Source organism: Stegodyphus dumicola, chromosome X2 (genome assembly GCF_044657685.1).
Source record: "Stegodyphus dumicola isolate Sdum_Otavi_A_Nest chromosome X2, ASM4465768v1".
In the NCBI taxonomy this organism is placed as follows: domain Eukaryota; kingdom Metazoa; phylum Arthropoda; class Arachnida; order Araneae; family Eresidae; genus Stegodyphus; species Stegodyphus dumicola.
In genome coordinates, this window is record NC_140781.1 from 175,566,371 (window position 1) to 175,586,229 (window position 19,859).

General features: G+C 35.7%; 1 protein-coding gene across 3 annotated transcripts in view; it reads right to left on the reverse strand.

Moving 5' to 3' along the window:
- LOC118202943 (acid-sensing ion channel 4-A-like) overlaps positions 1-19,859 on the reverse strand; it is a 100,077-nt gene that overhangs the window by 5,921 nt on the left and 74,297 nt on the right. For all 3 annotated transcript variants that reach the window (XM_035375185.2, XM_035375178.2, XM_035375159.2), the window contains 3 exons: positions 19,610-19,694; positions 3,092-3,265; positions 2,030-2,105 (listed from right to left, as the gene is read on the reverse strand). In XM_035375185.2, coding sequence (XP_035231076.1) covers positions 2,030-2,105; positions 3,092-3,265; positions 19,610-19,694 — 335 coding nt within the window. The remainder of the gene's footprint in view (positions 1-2,029; positions 2,106-3,091; positions 3,266-19,609; positions 19,695-19,859) is intronic.

Sequence of the window (19,859 nt, forward strand, 5' to 3'; positions counted from 1 at the left end):
TAAACGGCAGATACGATGACTTGACTTGTATCATATGTATTACCTTCCAGTTTCATCAGATGCTGCGCACATATAATAATAAGCGCATCCTTCCGAGGACATGTGGAAGGAAATTCTGTGCTTGTTTCTCCAAGTTCGATGCTAGATGATATACAATGTGTAATGCCCAATGACTCATCTTGAATAGGCCGTCCAGCCGATAGAGTGCTTAGCGACAATGACTCCCGTACTGGTGGACCCGGGCTCGAACCCTGGAGAAGCCATGGACTTTTGTAAGCGTTAGTGTCTTTGCGACAAGGGGTCACTCATATACCGAAAGTCCTCTCGAGAGGCTGGTGCTAGGGGAAGGGCATGGGTGATCCTCGTACTGCTCCCCGGGGTTTTCTCGCTCCCAACCGGTGCTGAACTGCACAGTTAGTGCGGGGGACTATTACCTGTACTAACAATGGTGACTTTCTGGTCTCCCACCCCTTTCTACCTGTACTTCTGTCATCTTAAATATGACACACTTCTCATTAAAATGTGCCTCATAAAAGTTGGTTAAATTTCATAGGTTGATAGACTCGTTATGAATGAATATGATGAAGAATCAAATAAATGGTAATTGAATTTTGTATTCATATTTTTTGAAAGGCGTATAGTCATTTTATGTTCACACGAAAACAATTTAATTTTATTTATTTATTATTTCATTAAAAAATGTAGGTACTGCGCACAGAATACATAAAGGGCTTCAGCAAGATACCTCCCCTCGTTGAAAAAAGTCAAATGTCAATTTATATTCGAAATGTATAGATGTTGATAGATTTGAGAGAGGTCGTGTAGTTGAGCTCAAAGAAGCCGGTTTGTCTTATCAGCGAATAGCTCGACATTTGAGCAGGAGCGATGCCAATATTAGATGATGTTGGCAGGAATGGTTGAACCATGGCCGCACACAGCGTCAAGAAGGAAGCGGTAGGCCTAGAGAAACAACAGAACGTGTAGACCGAGCAATCGTCAGAGCAGCACTCACAGCCCCAGATGCATCATTATCATCGATTGTACGTGCAACTAGTGCTTCAGTGACCGCAAGGACCATTCACAGACGGCTAAAAGAAAGGGCGCTGATGTCACGGCGCCCCTTGCGCCGACTAACATTGACCCCTGTACAACGTCAAGCCCGTTTGCAGTGGTGTCGGGCTCATTCGCACTGGAATGTCACTGACTGGAGTAGAATAGTCTTCAGTGATGAGTCCCGCTTTGAACTGAGCCCCGATGACCAGCGAAGGCGAGTCTGGAGACGCCCCAGACAGCGGTATGATACCAACCTGACTGTCTTCCGGCAGACAATGATGGTCTGGGGTGCCATTTCATTTCATAGTAGGACACCTTTGGTTGTCATCCGTCGCGAGATCCTTACAGAGCAGCGGTACGTCGACGAAGTTTTAAGGCCCGTTGTGTTGCCCTTCATGTCACGTCAAACTGCGCTTACACTTCAGCAAGATAATGCCCGCCCCACACTGCACATGTTTCTACTGCTTGCTGAACATTACCTTGGCCAGCAAAGTTACCGGATCTCTCTCTTATTGAGCACGTTTGGAGCATTATGGGCATGGCCCTCCAATCGGCTCGGGATGTTGACGATCTAACGCGCCAGTTGGACAGAATTTGGCACGATATCCCTCAGGAGGACATCCGTAACCTCTATCAATCGATGTCAAGCCGAATAACTGCTTGCATAAGGGCCAGAGGTGGACAAACGCGTTACTGACTTTTTCTTTTTGTGAAGCTCTATCACTTCAATAAATCATCCAATTTTTCTCAAACTGTAATCATTTATTTTTCTGTACATGTACATCACTTCTACTGATTTTCGTCCCATTCGGATAACTCTTTCTTGGTGAGTCGTTGTTTTTGTCTAAGAGTGTAATTGGAATAAGATAACACACAAGAGATTAATTAGAATATATGCAGCAAATTTCATGATGCTTCATGACGAAGCTTCAAGAAATTAATTCATATAAGGAACTTGCATTTAATGTTTACTTACTGAATAAGCTGGAACATCCCGCACTGATAAATAATTCATCTCTTGAATGAATACATGGACGCGTAAGAAATTTTCTCTGAAACAATAAAAAATTTAAATTATAATATAATCACTTTCATTATTTGCTGTAACTAGATGGGCCAGTTAACTTTAATTACGTTGTGATCAATTTTTCAGACTTAAGCGCTGTTTACTTTCATTAACAGAATTTAAATTCTTTTCTCTTTCCACATTTTTGGTTTCAGTAGAAATTATTATTATTATATTCTGTAAGATAATTTAAAAGAAACGCTACCTATCAGACTAATTTAGAGGTTAATCTGTACTGCATCTCAAGGAATGTTTCCATATTTTCGTTAAAAACTTCTTCGTTAAAAATCATACCAGCTGATATGAATTAAACAATATTTATTCTTGAGAATATCCAGTCTATTTACGAATGCTACATACATTCTAATCAAGATGTCAAAATTCCATTATTAATTCATGGGCTGAAAGAAACATAAATTTCTATAAGTGAAATGAAATAATGGCCGCTATGCATAATGTCATGTTTGGGTAATAAAATGCTTGCCCACCGGTATCAGCTTCCAAATTCAAGTTAAAACGGTTAAGTCACGCATCAAAGGACTTATGAGACACTTTTACTATTGGTTTCACAGCGAAGCTACCGACGTTTTGTGTTTGAATCTCTGCAGAATTTTAGCATATCGCCAATTATCGCCAAATGGTCGATTTCTCGCCAAATGTGGCAACCCTGCCATCCCTTTCCATTTTATGGCAACCCTAAAACTGCTTTGCGGGGAAGCCATCTCACCGCGCCTTGACATTTCGTAACAATACATATTCAGAAAGAATTACAGGTAATTAAATTAGATTGTGAAGAGTTTATTTACTATTTATCCAATTTCATAATAATTTTAAATAATTTTATTCGTATAGTGGATTATACTTGTTTCTGAGATGCATGGTATAAACAGATATTAATATTATTTAAACAGCGTTCTAAGATTTTGAAGTCTGGATTTTATGACCTGATAGTAGTACGGAAGTAGTTCATACCTTATGTGCTGCAAATCAATAGGATCAGGTTTAGCCCCTACAGCACTGTAATTCCCAGATACCGCTTTAGGTCCAAATTTTTCACGAGAAGAAGGCCAGCGTTTCAGTACAAAAAAATGGTGCTTTTTATTCGGCCACTCTGAGCGAGATATTGTTAAATCATACCGAATATCCCTGAAATATTAAATAAAAAATGATACATGAACTAGGAATGAAATTTAATCTTGAAGAACATACATGTTATATAAATAATTATATTAATTTTGTTTAATCAGACAATTAACAAAAACATTGAAGAAAATCTGAAGATAAATAAATTTCAAAAGTCTCTTCAATTCAGTTTCATATTTAAGAATTATAAATTAATATAGTGATTTTTTTTTCTAAAACCTATCAGTGGTCTTCAAATTTTGCATCCTATTCAAAATACTTGCTAAATCTTGATTTAGACTTTATGAACACTTGGAGAAATTGCATGGAACCCCAAGTTTCAGTTCAACATAATTTAAAATTCATTGATCTAAAGGAAGTAGCTCTATACAGAATAAATATGTATACTTAAATTCTGATTCTGAAGTCCAAAGGCAAACCTCACAGCTTAAGATTAATGCCTCACAAATGAGTATGGTGTGCTTTATTTAGGTTAATCAGCAGTACTGAGGCTTTCTTTACGAATATATAAAGGAACTATTGCGTAAAGAATATATATATATATGTAAAATATTAAAAAATATGATGGCTTTGCTTTTCGCGAACACTCAACCTTTAATTCACTTTCTGCAATTCAGGATCTTCCCCCTCTTTTCCGCATGCCTTCGTGGTGTAATTGGAAGCATACTTGACGCGTATTCGAGAAGTCCAGAGTTCGAGTCCCGGCAAAGGCATTGCATATTTTCCACTCCTCATACTTCCTGCTTCACTAATCTACTAATGCTTTGCTCACCCGGCCTCTTGTTTTGAGAGGGGGGAGAATATGTAAAATATAAAAAAATACGATGGCTTTGCTTTTCGCGAACACGCAACCTTTAATTAACTTTCTGCAATTCAGGATCTTCCCCCTAGACAAGTACCTTCTAGAATTCGCTAGCCTATTACGCAACCGCTGCTATAAATAACGAATGCGCGCCATTTTGCGTCAAAAGAAGCTCGCCGCTCCTCCTGTGCTATACATCTCGCTGCTGCTTGATCTATCTTTCCTTTATTAGAAATAGTAATGACGCATAACGTTTAACTTTAGTCGTACTTGGTTTAAACTACTATTGAATATGTCATTTAGAGAATTTCATATGAAGTAAAGCATGATCTACGGTAAAAATTGAATTAAAGCTATGGAATAAAGATGTATCATTAAAAGCTAAATCAACTTGCCTCTTTATATGGTTTAGCCTTACCACTCTGCAAAAACCATGCCTGAACTTTGATGCCGAAATATCACACACACACACACACACACACACATATATATATATCCTTTATATACACACAAAAAAAAGAAACTCAAAATAGTACATGGCTTACTACTAAGCTATTGTGTTACCTCTTTTGACACTAAATCGCCATCAAAACGTATCTTTACATTTTACTATGTCCGAATAAAGAGATATTTCTATCCACAGAAAAGGAGACAAACCCATAGCAATAACAGTTTAAAATGTACCAGCTTGATTTAGATTGTAACTGAATCAAATATACCTGACACTTTAAAGGAAAATAAAATGAGCTATGTACAAATTAAATTCCTTGCAACCTAGAAGGATGGAAATTAATGTTAGATTTCGTGCCTTTTCTTCGCTATTCTGTAAGTAACAAAGAATGTTTTCAAATCTTGAACTCTCAGCTTATCTGAAAAATGTATATATGAATGTGTTCATTCAAAAATATACGTAATAGTTAAACACCTTAACTGCTAATAGTTCATAAATAAGCAGTTAAACAGTGTGAGAAATAACGAATTTGGCGAAAGAGCGCTGTTGGGTGACCTTCAAAGTTTTCAAAATGTAGTTTAGAATACTGTGAATTTGAAAGCTTGAAATACTGTTTACATTTAGCGAACTGTGAATTTTGAATGGCGTGAAATGTAGCTTCGCATCTTTGTACTCGAATCTTTCATTAAATTGCTATATATCAGGACACGGACCCTTCTCCACATATTTCTGCGCAAGAAATATGGCTTATCCGATATCTGCATATGTTGGGTACGCTAACCCGGAGTGCAAGAGATATATAAAGATACCGGGAGATATATAAAGAATTTTAAGGAAGATATTAAACGAACAATTCAAATTTGAATAATTTTGCATATACAATAATGAAAATTATAAATATGTAATTTGGCACTGAGACTCAGATTTTGGATATTTTTTGTTTTTTCTTATATATATATATTTTCTGGCCAGTCTCATTTTTTAATCATACGGCTCGCTAGGAGGATCGGGGCTGTGCCCTTGTAATGATAATGACATGATCTGCATATGTTGTGGAACAGGGAACTCCTGATCATTACACTTTCTCATGCCCTTTAACTGAGGATATTCACATAAAATCCCCACTAACTAATCTTTTGGCATTCCAAAGGTTTCTAACTAAAGATAAACATCAGTATCCGACGTTTCAAAAAATTATACAACTCTCTTCCTACGGCCTAGATCTCTGTCAAGTGTAAGTCCTCATACTGCATAAATTTAGTGAGTTTTACATGCCGTGATTATGGACAAAATGACTCCCTTCGTGAAATTTATAAACTGCAATAAACTTTTACATGTGAAATAACCCATGGACACCCACATCTTTAGCATTATTATTAGAATTCATTATAACATTGTGTTCACAGTATTAATTATAGTTATCTCATTATGTTTATCCGTTTACTAATTATGTTTATCTCCTATTTTTGTTGCATCAAAACAGATGTTCAATTTAATTTGCGAATTTCAAATTGTATTCAGACTATACTGTAATCTTCTTATGTCCTACATAATTATTTTTAATAAATACTGGATGTGGGGCGTACGGTGGGATTGCACGATATAACATAATAGGAGCAAACTCTAGACTAATTGGAAAGCATCAGTTGCCAGATTCTTCAACTATTCTGTATAAATTCTTATAAAACTTGCAATGTTTCTCTCTTTTTTAGAGTGTGGGAAGGCATTACCACTTGACCCACAAGGTACATCGCTGGTGTTCCCCAAACTTTCATCTGTGCCTTTCTCCGTTTTAGAACCATCTGTGTATATACTCGTACAACTATGGTACAAGCAGGTATCTCATTGAGATACATTGTATCGCACAGATAAATTCGGTTGGACGGAAAGATTTGTAAATGCATTGTTCTTAGAAATTACTGTAACGGTAGGTGTGGCTCCAAACTTTGGTTGTTTATTCCAGTCTGACAACTCTGGTTATGGTTTCATCTCGTTTTCAAACTAGGTCTAGGAGAAGGACTCCTGCCAGTTGCCGCAATGCCAGCCTCGATGAAGTTGTGTATGCTCTGCTTATTTGAAATAGCTATAACCTTTGTACGGACTGTAAGGATCGTCTCATATGGAAAGTGATACTGCTTCCCCTAGTTTAGTTTATGTTACAGTTTTTTTCATTATCGTTTTGCACCAGTCTTTAATCTTGATCAAGTTCGACATCTCAGTGATGCTGCACATTTTATGCGATTGTTTAATACAATATTTCTTCCTGTATGTTTTTTACACGTGGAAGCCATGAGATCCTATTGCGTATTGTAATTAAAAGGTGTACTAGTTGAAGGACACAATTAAGAGGCAATTCGGGTAGTTATACACTAGTTTTGCATTAGTTGTCTTTTGTAGCCAGTTAGTGAGTCTCATTTTTTGTACCGAGGCACAAAGTTTACGTATTCAGGCCCCATCAGTCCTGGGCTTTAGACTCCAGGTCGCCACCACTAGCATGAAATTCGCTGCATACGCCATTAAAGGCGCTAACTTCAAATTGTGAAAGTACAGAAATACTGTGCTTCTCACAATATTCCAAAGGGTTAGTTTCAGGCACAAGCCCTGCGGACACCCTCTGGTGACATTTTTAAGTTCCCACTATCCGTAGTGATTTGCACCCTTCGACTGTCGAGGACTGATTATTTAGCGGAGTAATGTTATTATATCGGATGAACAGGCCAATTGTTTTAGTATTGTAATCACGTCTAGCCAGAAAACTGTCAAATGCTCCCTTTATGTCAATGGTTATTGCCTGTGTATGCAAGCTTTGCTCTCTATTTTGGCTGATTGCTTACGGAATGTCTTTAATGGAATGCTCCATAGAGTTGCCTGTGCGGAATCCATATTACTTTGTATTCAGAGCTTTAGTCTTCTTCAAGAAGTATTTAGGTATGGCCAACATTATTCAGTTTAGCACCCAGCCTAAGGCAGGTAAGAGACATTCTGGTCTGTAGAATGTAGGATCCGTTAGTGATCATCCTGTTCTTCTGCAAACTAAAACAACTTCCGCATACTTCATCGTTTTCGGAAAGTATTGAAGTTTCTTGCAGGCTATAATAAGAGTTGGTATAAGCTCTGGTAAGTCCCTGTTTATTACCCGTATGAAAATGTTATCTACGCCATCCGGACATCGTACTTTATTGGTGACAAGTTTACTAATGATAATGACAAATTCCGCTTTTGTAGGCAGAGGTTCCTCTCTCTTTGTTGTAGTTCTTCATGTTGTATTATAGAATCTCCTCGCCTCTCGTTCCTCCTCTTTGTGGTCTTGAGAGCCGTCGTCACAGAATACTGCATTAATTTTGTCACTGACTATTTCTGTGTTTGTCATAATTGTGTAGCTGGCTGGTGCTGTTAAGAGTAATTGGTCAGAAGACTCTATTGAATGCTGTTTTCTGTGCTGGTCCGTATGGTTAGCTTAGCTTGTATGATCTTGTTTTTATATGCAGCTTTGGCTTTGCTACAGAGATTCATCTTCTCTTACCTGAAGCTTGGTTAGGTTGGTCGCTTGAGGTTTACCGCACAATGCCTTTACTCTGCTTATTTCTGCTTACAGTATTGGGGATCCAAGAAGATGTGGTGAGGTATTTCAAAATTAAATCAATGATTAAAAAACATAAAATTTGCTTAAGTGTTTTCTGTGGATTTTTTGAGAAAGACCTTTGGCAATATTCATCATTAATCTAATCCTTCAAGGAACATCAATCCAGATGGTCAATATATATTTTGCTCAAAATACGTTTTAATGTTAACTAATATACATTAAATTTAACAGACATATGTAGTTATATGAGGTGTTAAGACCGTCTAAAAATTTCTAAGTAATTAAGCACGAGCGAGCGTGCAGGTCTCTGCGTTCCTTCAGAGATCTCGAACCATCCACCATGTAAGTTCATAGTTGAAATATATCACTCTCACGATGATGTTGCAGATGAGGCGCCTTCAATCGCAACATGTGGTACTTCTTGCTTTTCAGAGTTTTTATGGGATATGCTTAATTGCAAGCCTGCAGAATGGTTTCCACTTTCGCATGTCATGGAAAGTCTGATTTCTCGTTTGGTTTATTATATTACTGTAAAGCGTACGAGGGCGCATGAAGAAAACCACGAAAACGTACATGCAGCAATCCCGTTCGCCATGATTCGAACCCCAGACCGAACTACCAGTGTTCAGCGACTTTTACCGCTCGGCCCTGTCATGGAAGGCATCCAGCTCTCCCCTATCTTGTACAACTTTGAGTTTCGTGATAAATTTTTCCGAGTAATGTATAAGATGTTCGATCAATTTTCTATGTTCTCTAAATTTTGTTTTGAAATGCCTTTTGATGATGTATTCTTGAAGAGTATCTATTTTATAGATGATGATTTAATGATCACTAAGCGAAGAAGTGTCACTTACTGACGAATCCTGTATTAACAGGGCTGTATTTAATGTGGCTAACGTTAGGTCTGGCCATCCTCGGGCTGTGACTATTTCGAATATTGATGAGGAATCCTAAGAGCTGATCACAGCTAGCTGTTCGTTTTCTGTGTATTCGAGACTGCTTTTTTTTCCTCAGGATTTTTGAGTGGGATTCCCAGAGTGGATTGGGGGCGCTAATTCCCCCCCCCCCGCAATGATCGAGTGTTGTGCTCCAGTTGTGCAAACTTTTAGTTCCCCCAAGAGAATTCTTACATTTTCACTTGGAGAGAAACAGACTACCAATACCATGGTACTGCAATTATTGGCATCTATCTAATGATGACGGTGTAATCTGTGGTCCTCAGTGCTACTGGAGTGAGAGGGCCTCTATAGATTATTGCTGCAAGGAGATTCTTTAAAGTAAAAGTTTGTATTGCAAAGGAGTACTTAGAATTGCTACATTGATGGTTTAGGGCTCTTGAAATAACCTTATATTTACGTCGGTCTGCAATATTTGAATTATATTTATTGTTGTGGGGTATCATTTCTGTAGGCTTCATTGCAAGATCTTGAGATTTGGAATCTGTTTACGTAAAAATCGGTTGGCTTATCGATAAGCTCTGCCCTTTTCGGCTATTTGCTCGAGATAGATTAGACAATTACTTAGTAGTTTCAGTAGGTTAAATTAATTGATTAGTTAGTTTGCTGGTATCTATGTTACATATGGTGAAAACCACAAAAACTCCCATGCAGACAGCCTCTTCACTGGGATCCGAACCTAGGTCGAACTATCAGTCTTAGAAACTTCGTGCGAGTACTTTTTTGACCTAAGACTATTGAAAAAGTAGAATTCTTGAAGCATGAAAAATCCTGAGTTTGCCTTTCTCCCCTCTACTTTGTAGGAATTTAGTTGTTGCTTTATTTCCGTAGCGCTTTTTTTTTTTTTTTTTTTTTTTATTTTATTTTTTATTTAACGTGTAGCATCAACTGCATTTTTGTTTTCTTTCGAATCAGTTTGAAGTTCCAGTAAGAGATTTGAGTATTTTGGAAAAACTGAGAAAGAGTTTTCAGTAAGACCTTAAATTTATCCGAAATCAAGCAATACATAGAAAACTAGAATAGTTTTTGCTTACTTAGACGCAAATAAAAATTTTTAAAAAATTAACTGCTAAACTGATGTAAATTAGAAAATTAAAAATATACAAATATAACTTCATTTGGCGATGCAGCGATCAATGAAGATTTTATGAAATTTTAAAATGCTGCCAAATTTCATCAGAAAGTTCTCCATTGGTGATCAAAAACTCAATATTTAAAATTTTTTCTGAGTATCATTAGAATATTATCAGCTAATTTTTTACTATTATATATTTCTAGGTGAGCACTTTCATATATATAAGTTTGAGTATACATATTGTTACGAATTTGGTATTTAAAAAGCTAATGTTAGTTCAATTATAAATTAAATGGTTTTATTTCTCGCGCAGTGCAGCGCGTGACGAATATTAAAAGAAAGCTAAGCCGGAAAAATTAAAAATACAAGAGCGCGTGCGTTAAATAAATAAATTATTATTTGATTTCGAGAAAGTACTGGAAAATTCTAGCGCGTGATTTTAAAATCTTATAAAAGGAGGAAAACATCTCAGTTTGTAGTAGTTGCTTAGTTTGTTGTTGTTTAGAAAACTACTGTTGTTGATTGTAGCGAATTCGCGGATTAGCGTTCTTTAGCTGTTTTGAATTACGTTCTATTGGACATTTGAGTAGTTAAAAGATAACTACTGTGAGGTATTGTAATACTGCATGATAATTTGAGAAGATTTAAGCATTTTCGTTGTAATAATAATAAATTTTTGTTCATTTTTCATCGGACTTGTGCATTCATTTCATAACGAACCCGTACGCACGCAACAATATATATACATACAGTGAGTCCCAAAATTGAGGGTACACTTAATGCTAACATAATTTGTAGGCTATTAAGAATAGAAATTATTATGCAAGTTTTCCTAGTTTTGTCCCATTAAAAAATATACATTTTTCTTCTTAATTACACAAAAAATAAGTTATAAAACTCGGTTAAAAAATATTATATTACTTAAACGAAAACCTTCAACTTCTGAAAGTCACAAAATTGAGAGTACACTTCTTAAATGACTGTGTAAAACTACCAGTAAAATTTTAAAAATAATTTGTATCTAAGATTTATACAAAAATACAACCTTTTAGTATCCAAATATTTCAACTTCGAGCTCACTACCTTTCTGTGTGACAAATATGGAGAATAGGAAAGAAACGACGATTGAGGAAAGAAAACTGGCCATTAATCTGTCTAATCAAGGCAAATCTTTGAGAAAAATAGGAGAAATACTTGGGAGAAGTGTAAATTGTATTAGAAAAATCATTCAAAAATTTAGAAAGGATGGTACGCTGGAAAACCAAGCAGGGAGAGGCGGGAAGAAAATTCTCAGTTCAGCAGCAGAGAGGAGAATTGTACACAAGTAAGGATTGATCCTACAATAAGTGCCCCAAAAATTGCCGCAAGTACTTCGGAAACTGTGGGTAAATCTGTTTCTGCAGAAACATTGCGCAGAATCCTCAGAAGGGCTGGTTATAATGGCAGAAATGCTCTCAAAAAGCCCTTCATTAGTAAAATAAATAGAGCTAAGAGGTTAAAATTTGCTAAAGAGCACATTCTAAAGCCTAAAGAGTCCTGGAATGAAGTTATTTTCAGCGATGAGAGTAAATTTAATGTTTTTGGCAGTGACGGTCATCATATGGTATGGCGCAAGAAAAATTCAGCTTTAGATCCAAGAGACACAATTCCAACTGTGAAGCATGGAGGTGGGTCAGTAATGGTTTGGGGCTGTATGGCATCATCGGGAGTTGGAAAGCTAGTGTTTATTGATGGAATAATGGATAAAATGGGTTATCTTAATATATTGAAAAATAATTTGAAGGACAGTGCTACTCAATTGGGACTAGGATCAAAATTCACATTTCAACAGGATAATGATCCAAAGCATACAGCAAATACTGTCAAAGAATGGCTGCTGTATCACTGCCGAAATCAGCTGAACACACCCCCTCAATCTCCTGATTTGAACGTGATCGAAAATTTGTGGTCCCACTTTGAAAAAGAGGTCCGAAAACATCAGATCACAAGTAAAGAACATTTGAAGCGTGTACTAAAAGTGGAGTGGGAAAACATTTCACCCGAAATTACGAAAAATCTTGTCGATTCGATGTACCGGCGGCTGGAAGCTGTCATCAAAGCCAGTGGGTATGCTACAAAATATTAATGTGTTGTTTTTTTATAATTTATGTAATAAAATAATTACATGTACCCTCAATTTTGTGAGCTCAGATTTTTGACGATTTCTGTTGTACATTTTGTTTCTGTATTTCATGCATTTTTTTTATGTCTATTCATGAATAAATATTAAGATTAGGTATCTTTCTATATCCTCTTCTAAAGGTTTTGGTGACTGTCTTTATCTGACAGTTTTTGTTTTCATTCTAAACATGAATTCTGTCATAGAATGGAGTGTACCCTCAATTTTGGGACTCACTGTATGTATATATTGAAAGAAAATGAGAGTTCAAGCTTGGAAGATCTTCCTTGCAAATAAAACTCAGCACTTATTAAGAGCTTCGTTCACCACTAACGTAGTACAAATTCAGAGTACGATAGCATATCAATGGTTAACAGTGTGGAAGTAGAGCAACTAATGGATCATAGATTCAGTATTAATTTAAAAACAGAAAATGATTATAATGTATTTCTCTTTTTCCGCTGTCCTTGTAATGATCTGTAGAATCTTTCTACAGCAAACTAATACAAGGCAGGTAGACCTAAAACCGAACTGCGTTACATTCATATAAATTCAGCATTGGTACAAATAAGGCTGGCTCCAAGCATAGGTGAAATATCCGCCTACCTTATGAACAGTGCCCTTTTATTTAAGCAGCATTTTTCCTAAAGATTTTTTCAGCACCGATATTCTTTGTCGAAATTCATATGAAACAGAATAATGCGGTTATTTTGCAGCGTATTTAGAGGGAAATTTTAACGAAGGTTAGGTTATTTGAATATGGCAAAGTCATAAGAGCTACCTACCTGAGAGCAGGGATGCTTTCGTGGAGGATTTATTGAAGGGAATTGGTATTCACGTTACAAATGTAGAAGACCAACCATGCAGCCAGCCATTTCGCCTGGGATCAAACCCAGTGCAGGTCAAACTACCATTATTCAGCGTTCTTTAACCACTCGGCCACTAGTGGAGTTCGGGAAATTTAATGAATAGTAGCGTAAAAATTATTTAAGTATAAAAATAATCCATCACATATTAGATGTATATATGTGATCGCGCCCTTTTCCAATAGATGTCCTTAATGGATTTGTTTTGTTAGTAATTGAATCTGAGTATATTTTCATTTGGTAGGTTTCATTGCAACCTGTAATATGTGTATGATATTCAACATGCGATAGTTTTTAAGATGTAAACAATAATTATTTTTGCCTCATTAAAACTGTCGAGTTTTGAGAGAAGAAAAAAGCGTTTGCCAGGACGTTTTACTTTATTGTTTTATTGCAAAGAAAAATGCAGCAGTAACGCACTGATTTATGCTTGAAATTTATGATAATCATTATCCACTGAATACAACTTACAAAAAGTGGTTTCGATGCTTTAAAAATAATGATTTTGACACGCGTGAGAAAGAGCATGAAAAACCACTAAATAGCTGTCGCAATCAAGTCAGACAATCAACGCTGAAAGTCAAAAAGAACTGTTAAACAGTTTGAATGAAGCATTGAAGCGAAAACGATTAGAATATCTCCCCAGTATAACAAAATTATCTTCCAGTATGATCATGCTTTCCCTCATGTTGCAAGACCATTCAAGGAAACTCAAGAAGCACTTCCAAAAAATTGAGTTATATTGCCCAACCATCGTATTTAGCTCCTTCATATTGCCTTTTATTTAGAGCAGTGTAGAGCGGCCTTCTGGAAAGCGTTTCAGTTCTTAAGAGAATATCTAAAACTGGCTTGATAACCGGGTTCTATCAAAATAAACATACTTGTTTTTTCAGGGAATTTGTTTTTTTGCCTGATAGTTGGGCGAACGTTATAGCTTCGGATTGTAAACACTTTCAGTAAATTTTTCATTTTGAAAACAAACAAGATACGGGTATGTCTTTTAGTTAATCGGAAAAAGGCTGCAGTCGCATTTATACATCCAATGTAATATAAATTAATGAAACAGTAGAAAAAATTCGGAATTAGCAAATTTATTCGGCATTAGCGGGAAAAAAAATGATATCCGCAAACTCTTAAAATTCGCCTGAATTTCGTGAGATTAAATTGCAGAAATTCACTTCGCGATAAATTTATTGCCTTAGCTATAAATTCATCTAGTCTCTATGCATTGAGAAAAGCTACAGTAAATAGCACCCTTAGTAAAAATGGTGATATCAGTTAATCTGATTTTAGTATGTATTGTGTACAGTAGCATTTGACCATGTACAGTTTTAAGGTTATTTAAATTAATCAGACCATTTTTAGATAATTATTTCTACCTTTTTTATTTCCTTCTGTCGACTTTCAACAAAATGTATATAATGTGAACTATAAAAGCACGAGTATGAATAATTTAGTTAGCTTCCATTGGCAATTATTGCTAATTGTTTGCTAGCGATCATCTCCTGTTGAATTTGGCTCCAGAGACAGAGCTATAACCGGTTTTGTGCGCATGATTTGCTTGCTATTTATCATTAATTATAGTATTTGTTTATGAGAACAAGATTTGGGCTAGATTAAGTCCTGTGTAAACTAAACATTTCAGTTTGCTTGCTTCAGTTTCCCGTAGCTAAAAGTGATGGTGACAAATTATGCAGAGTTAGATAAAAACTGAAAAAGAATGTTACATTTTAACTTAAAAAAGCCAAGAAATTTTAATTTCATGGCGATAAAAAATATTCTGTAAGCGATGTGACCTTACTTTTATAAATTGCAGCCCTCGGATATGGCCTGACAGCTAGTGGATGATGTCCAATGGTAGGGCACAAAAGTCTAAAAGTATAAAGCGAGGCACCTGCTTTCACAATGGTGTACTGTAGTTAAATTTATTAGTATCATAGCCTCTCTACAGGATATTTATGAAATCCTTCTGTAACTTTAAGGCTAACAATACGGGGCATATCTAAGTTAAAGATATACTGTTAACTCCATACTTCAATAAAATATTCTATTACATATTACTTTCCTCACTTCGTTCCTATTTTATATCTTATTCCTAACTAGACTATCACAAAATGAAAGCTAATGATAAATAAGAGGGATTGGAAAGTAAAATACGAGTTTAAAAGTTATCTTTCGTATTCTGAAAGGTCCATATTTCTGCAGTAATTAACAAAATTTATCTCTCATTTTGAAAGATACATTTGATGTTATGAAAGTTTTCCAAAATAACTTGCAAAAATTTCCCGAAATAATCCACAAAATAAATCTGTCATTTAACTCGATAAGCCACGGAAGATCTTTTCATTTGTGTCCGCTTGATCATGAACTGTTTAGCCCTCTAGTAGTCTTACTGTAAACCTGCGTGGGTTAAAGTACAGTTTGATAGCGAAATAGGTCATGGTCTCAGTGCTTGTTAAAATTTTTTCACTCATGATCCCTCTTTATCACCGATATTTTTTCACCACCCTAGATGTTAAATAGAGAACCAAAATATAAAAATAAATATTTTCCCACAAATAATTTTTTGGTGAACAATATAAATATGAAAAGAAGTTACTAGATTTGTTTCAAGTCAGGCTTCCCTAACCACTATATCGTCTGGGCGGTAGTTTGTTTCAACTATACAAAAGCTGATGAAAGAAAATCACGTTTTTATGAGGTGTGCTTGTTTTTTGCTGCGTAGCATGTTAAATTTCTTTGTGCAGTATTTGAGATTGCTGGAAGTAAAGTAGTATCTTCAACGTGTTTCAGTGTTGAATGGCATATGGATTCAATGAGCGTTAAAGATGAAAAAAAAATCGCGTTACATACTAAAAATGTGATGCTGAACGGCAGAACATCTAATGCTATTTCAGAAATACTAGCAAATCCATTCTCCTCCTTCTTCTAGCTCCGATCAAGAGTTCAGTCAGGGACTTTTGTGGAAACTCAAGGTTTTAAGTTTAAATCACTTGATAGCTCAACAAATTCCTTTTGGTCTTTATATGGCAGGTGATTAATTTCATCAATGATAATTAATTTAATTTCTTTAAAAGACTCGTTAATGGAATTTCTTTTAATGTCATGGCAATCAATGTAATTTCTTTAAATGTCTCAGTAATGTAATTTTGTTTTTAATCCTTGTATGAGAATTAAATTTTCGCTTTGCATAACATTTCGCTTTGCGACCGCATTGGGGATCGCAACCCATAATTTAAAAAACGCTGGTCTAACTTCTAATATTCTCTTCCAAACTCTACTTTCACCTCCTGTAGGAGCAGATAAGACCATTAAAAGCTGATAGTTTGACCCTGTTGTGGTTGTTGCAGCACTCCAGGTTATCTCCCCAAAATTTCATGGTTTTCTCTTCCTTCGTTTAATTTCAATGTGAATCTGTTTTTCTTCAAAAAGTTTTCAGAAAAACATCCAAATAGGGACAGATAACTGTTAGGTTTTTTGCGATAGTAATTTACCAACTTACGCTAAAAATTAGTAAAAGAAAGGCAACAGAAGTTTATGCATTTTTTAAATCTTACCCCTCAAAAAATATAGAAATATAACTTTTAATTCTTCAGATATCTGTAAATATGTTTGAACAGTTATGAGTTAAATGTAAAATAGTAGTTAAAAACCTTCTACTTTAGGACTTCAGGAGACTTTATCGGGGAAAATCATGAATTCTGCGTTAATCATTTAAGTCATATTTATATATTCAGTTTTCTTTACTTCTTTAATTATAAAGTAAGCCTTCTTTCGATGAAAAATTTTAAATTCATTGTAAATGAACAGCTCACATAAAATGAGAAGCCGTAACTTTATTTAGTTAGAGGTTACTGTTATTTTTATTGCAAAACTTAATTATGAAATACAGCCAAAATTTCCTGAGAGACCTATCACAGTTCCAGGCAAGATTTCCTACGGATATAGTGGCCTTTGGCGAGATAATGTTCGATACTTCGTGTATTCACATGGATCATCCAAAGGACAAACTATTATTTAAAAAAGTTTTTTTATATAATGAATTACCTGGCAACCCGCAAAAGCAGCGATCACTCTTTTTTCATTATTATTTTACATTTATTCTCAAAGCTGTGACAAAACATAAATTTCAAATGTAGTTTAGTTAAAACTTAGTTCTTAGCCAAACTTGGTTCTCAGTGAAAGAAAATGACTGATTTGCTAAGTTTTAAAGAAGTAAGATAGTTGATATATAATTTGTTGATGTATCTGTAATCTCAGTCATAAAATTACTGAGGATATCGAGAGGTACTGCAACTAAAATCAACAGCATATTAATTTTTCCCGTAAAACAACATTCGAGAAACAGGCTTGTAAAGATCAGACGAGAACCGGTACTTTCAGCATGGTATGGCCGTTGACAAGGATTGTAAGGAGGAAAACAAAACTTGCTGACAGAACCAGAAGGGCACTGAAAAGTATTATTACATCAAAAAGAAACACTACTGCAAAAAGATAACTGCTGACTAAATATGCATCTACGGAATCCATTTTCGAGGTATATGGGAACCACATAAGCAGAGTTCTTACGGAAGATCTGCTATCCGAAAACCTTTCATTTTACAAATAAATGCAAATAGAGAATACAGAGTTGTCAGAAATAAAAACCATCGATAATTATGCAACTAACAGAAAGACCAGAAACAAAAAGCAGATCGTTGATAAAGCCAGTAGTTTTGTTTTTCCGGTCTATTATTGTCGCTTGAGCACAGCCATCTCATTCGTCCCTTTCTCATCTCATTCGTCAAACCTCGAAACTAGTCCTGCAAATTTATGTACCTGATGCTCATTTTTGTTGCTTCAGTATCTTCAACATTTGTTCTTAGGAGTTAGTTTTAGTTAATATAGGAAATAAGTACTATTCTGTTTCTAGCAAAAGCCTTCGATCCAGACTTTCTGAATCTTACAGTAGAACATGGTGGTGGTTCAATTATTCTTAAACAGTTATATTGGGATTTTCAATAAGTTTATTTATAACTTTATAAGAATTAATGAATACCTTTGACTATACAACCATATTAAGCGACCATGTTTATTCAGTGGCACAGACAATGTTTCCTGCAAATAGCACCATCTTTCAAGATGTAATACTCCCATTCACCGAAGTCAAACTGCTCAGCCGTAGCTTGACGAACATGAAGTTACACATCTTCCCTTGCCTGCATAACCACCAGACATAAATGTCATTGAACCAGCGTAATCTATGTTGGAAAATAAGGTGCGATCCCAATTTTCTCTCCCAATCATCTCTCGAAGAACTGGAGCAATTTCTGATAGAAGAATGGTTTAGCATATCTAAATTACTAGTACTCAGAACTTTTATGTCTCCATTCCAAACGCCATATTATTAGTACGTACACAGTTTCTCATATGTTTAGGTGTTTGCATTATTTCAGACAAGCCCTGTATGTTCTCAGAAATACCACTCACTTTTAGAGGTGGTCTTCTTAAGAAGGTGGGTTCGCTATGTAAAGCTCAACTGTATACGAGTATAATGTTTGGCATATAGCTAAACATACATTGGCACTTCATGCAGTCCTCTGGAGCTGAAGATCGAGTCTGTAAACGGGTCTTAGAAGTGATAACGTCTGCAGTATATCAAATGTTACTAAAAGCACAGCAGAATTATAAATTTCTCAGTAGCATATAAAGGACCAGAAGCTTCAGATATGTACTAGGAAAAAGTTCCTATATTACATCTGGTAGAAAATGAGAATAGCCCCACACAAAGCGTCGCCTATCGTAGAACAAAGAAACTTTCCCTTAGTCATTAAATGTTAATAACGACTTATTTTAATTTCAATAGCATAACAATAAAAAGAAAAATACGTGCTAGTATCTATGTGCAGCATTTATCCGTACGTCCGTCTGTCTTGTACTAAGCCAAGTTTGTAGTAAAATGTTGCTCTTTTGTTTCAGCGGGTCTATTTTAACAACCCATTTGTAGTAGTTTAAACTATTCTCTCACCTACTCTTCATTTCCGTTGAGCGGCCGAGCGGTAAAGTCGCTGAACACTGGTAGTTCGGGTCCGAGATTCTAATCCCGCGAACGGGCTGGCTGCATGGGTGTTTTTGTGGTTTTCCCTACGTTCCTTAGAAAGTCCTCCACGAAGGCATCCCTTCCTTTAGGCAGATAGCCCTCGAGGCTTTGCCGTAATCACACACACACACTCATTTCCGTTGACATAGGATCACGAAGGCTCCGCCAATGGCCGAGCAGTTAAAGACTGCTGAATACTGATAGTTTTACCCCCAGGCGAACCAACTGGATGCATGTTTGATTTCCGTGGTTTTCCCCGTGTGTTAATGGGAAAATTATGCAACAATAATGACAAGAGGCCCTTATAATTTTTAATATGCGTGATGCATTTCGCATATTATCAGAGTTGCTTGTTACCACAGAAATTTAATACTTACGAACACGCAGGTTTGCAGAATTTGTGGCATTCTCTTGATCTGTGATTTCTGTTGAATCTTCTAAGAAAATTTGTTCTGCACATAGCTGAAATTTAAAAATGAGCATTTTTGTATTCAATGATTTATACACAGAAGTTCATATAACATATAATAAAATGCAAAAGAGATATTGACGAAGATCTGAAAAACTTAATCAATATGTATCATTATTCACTTTTAAATAGAGATTATATATTCCATTATGCGATCT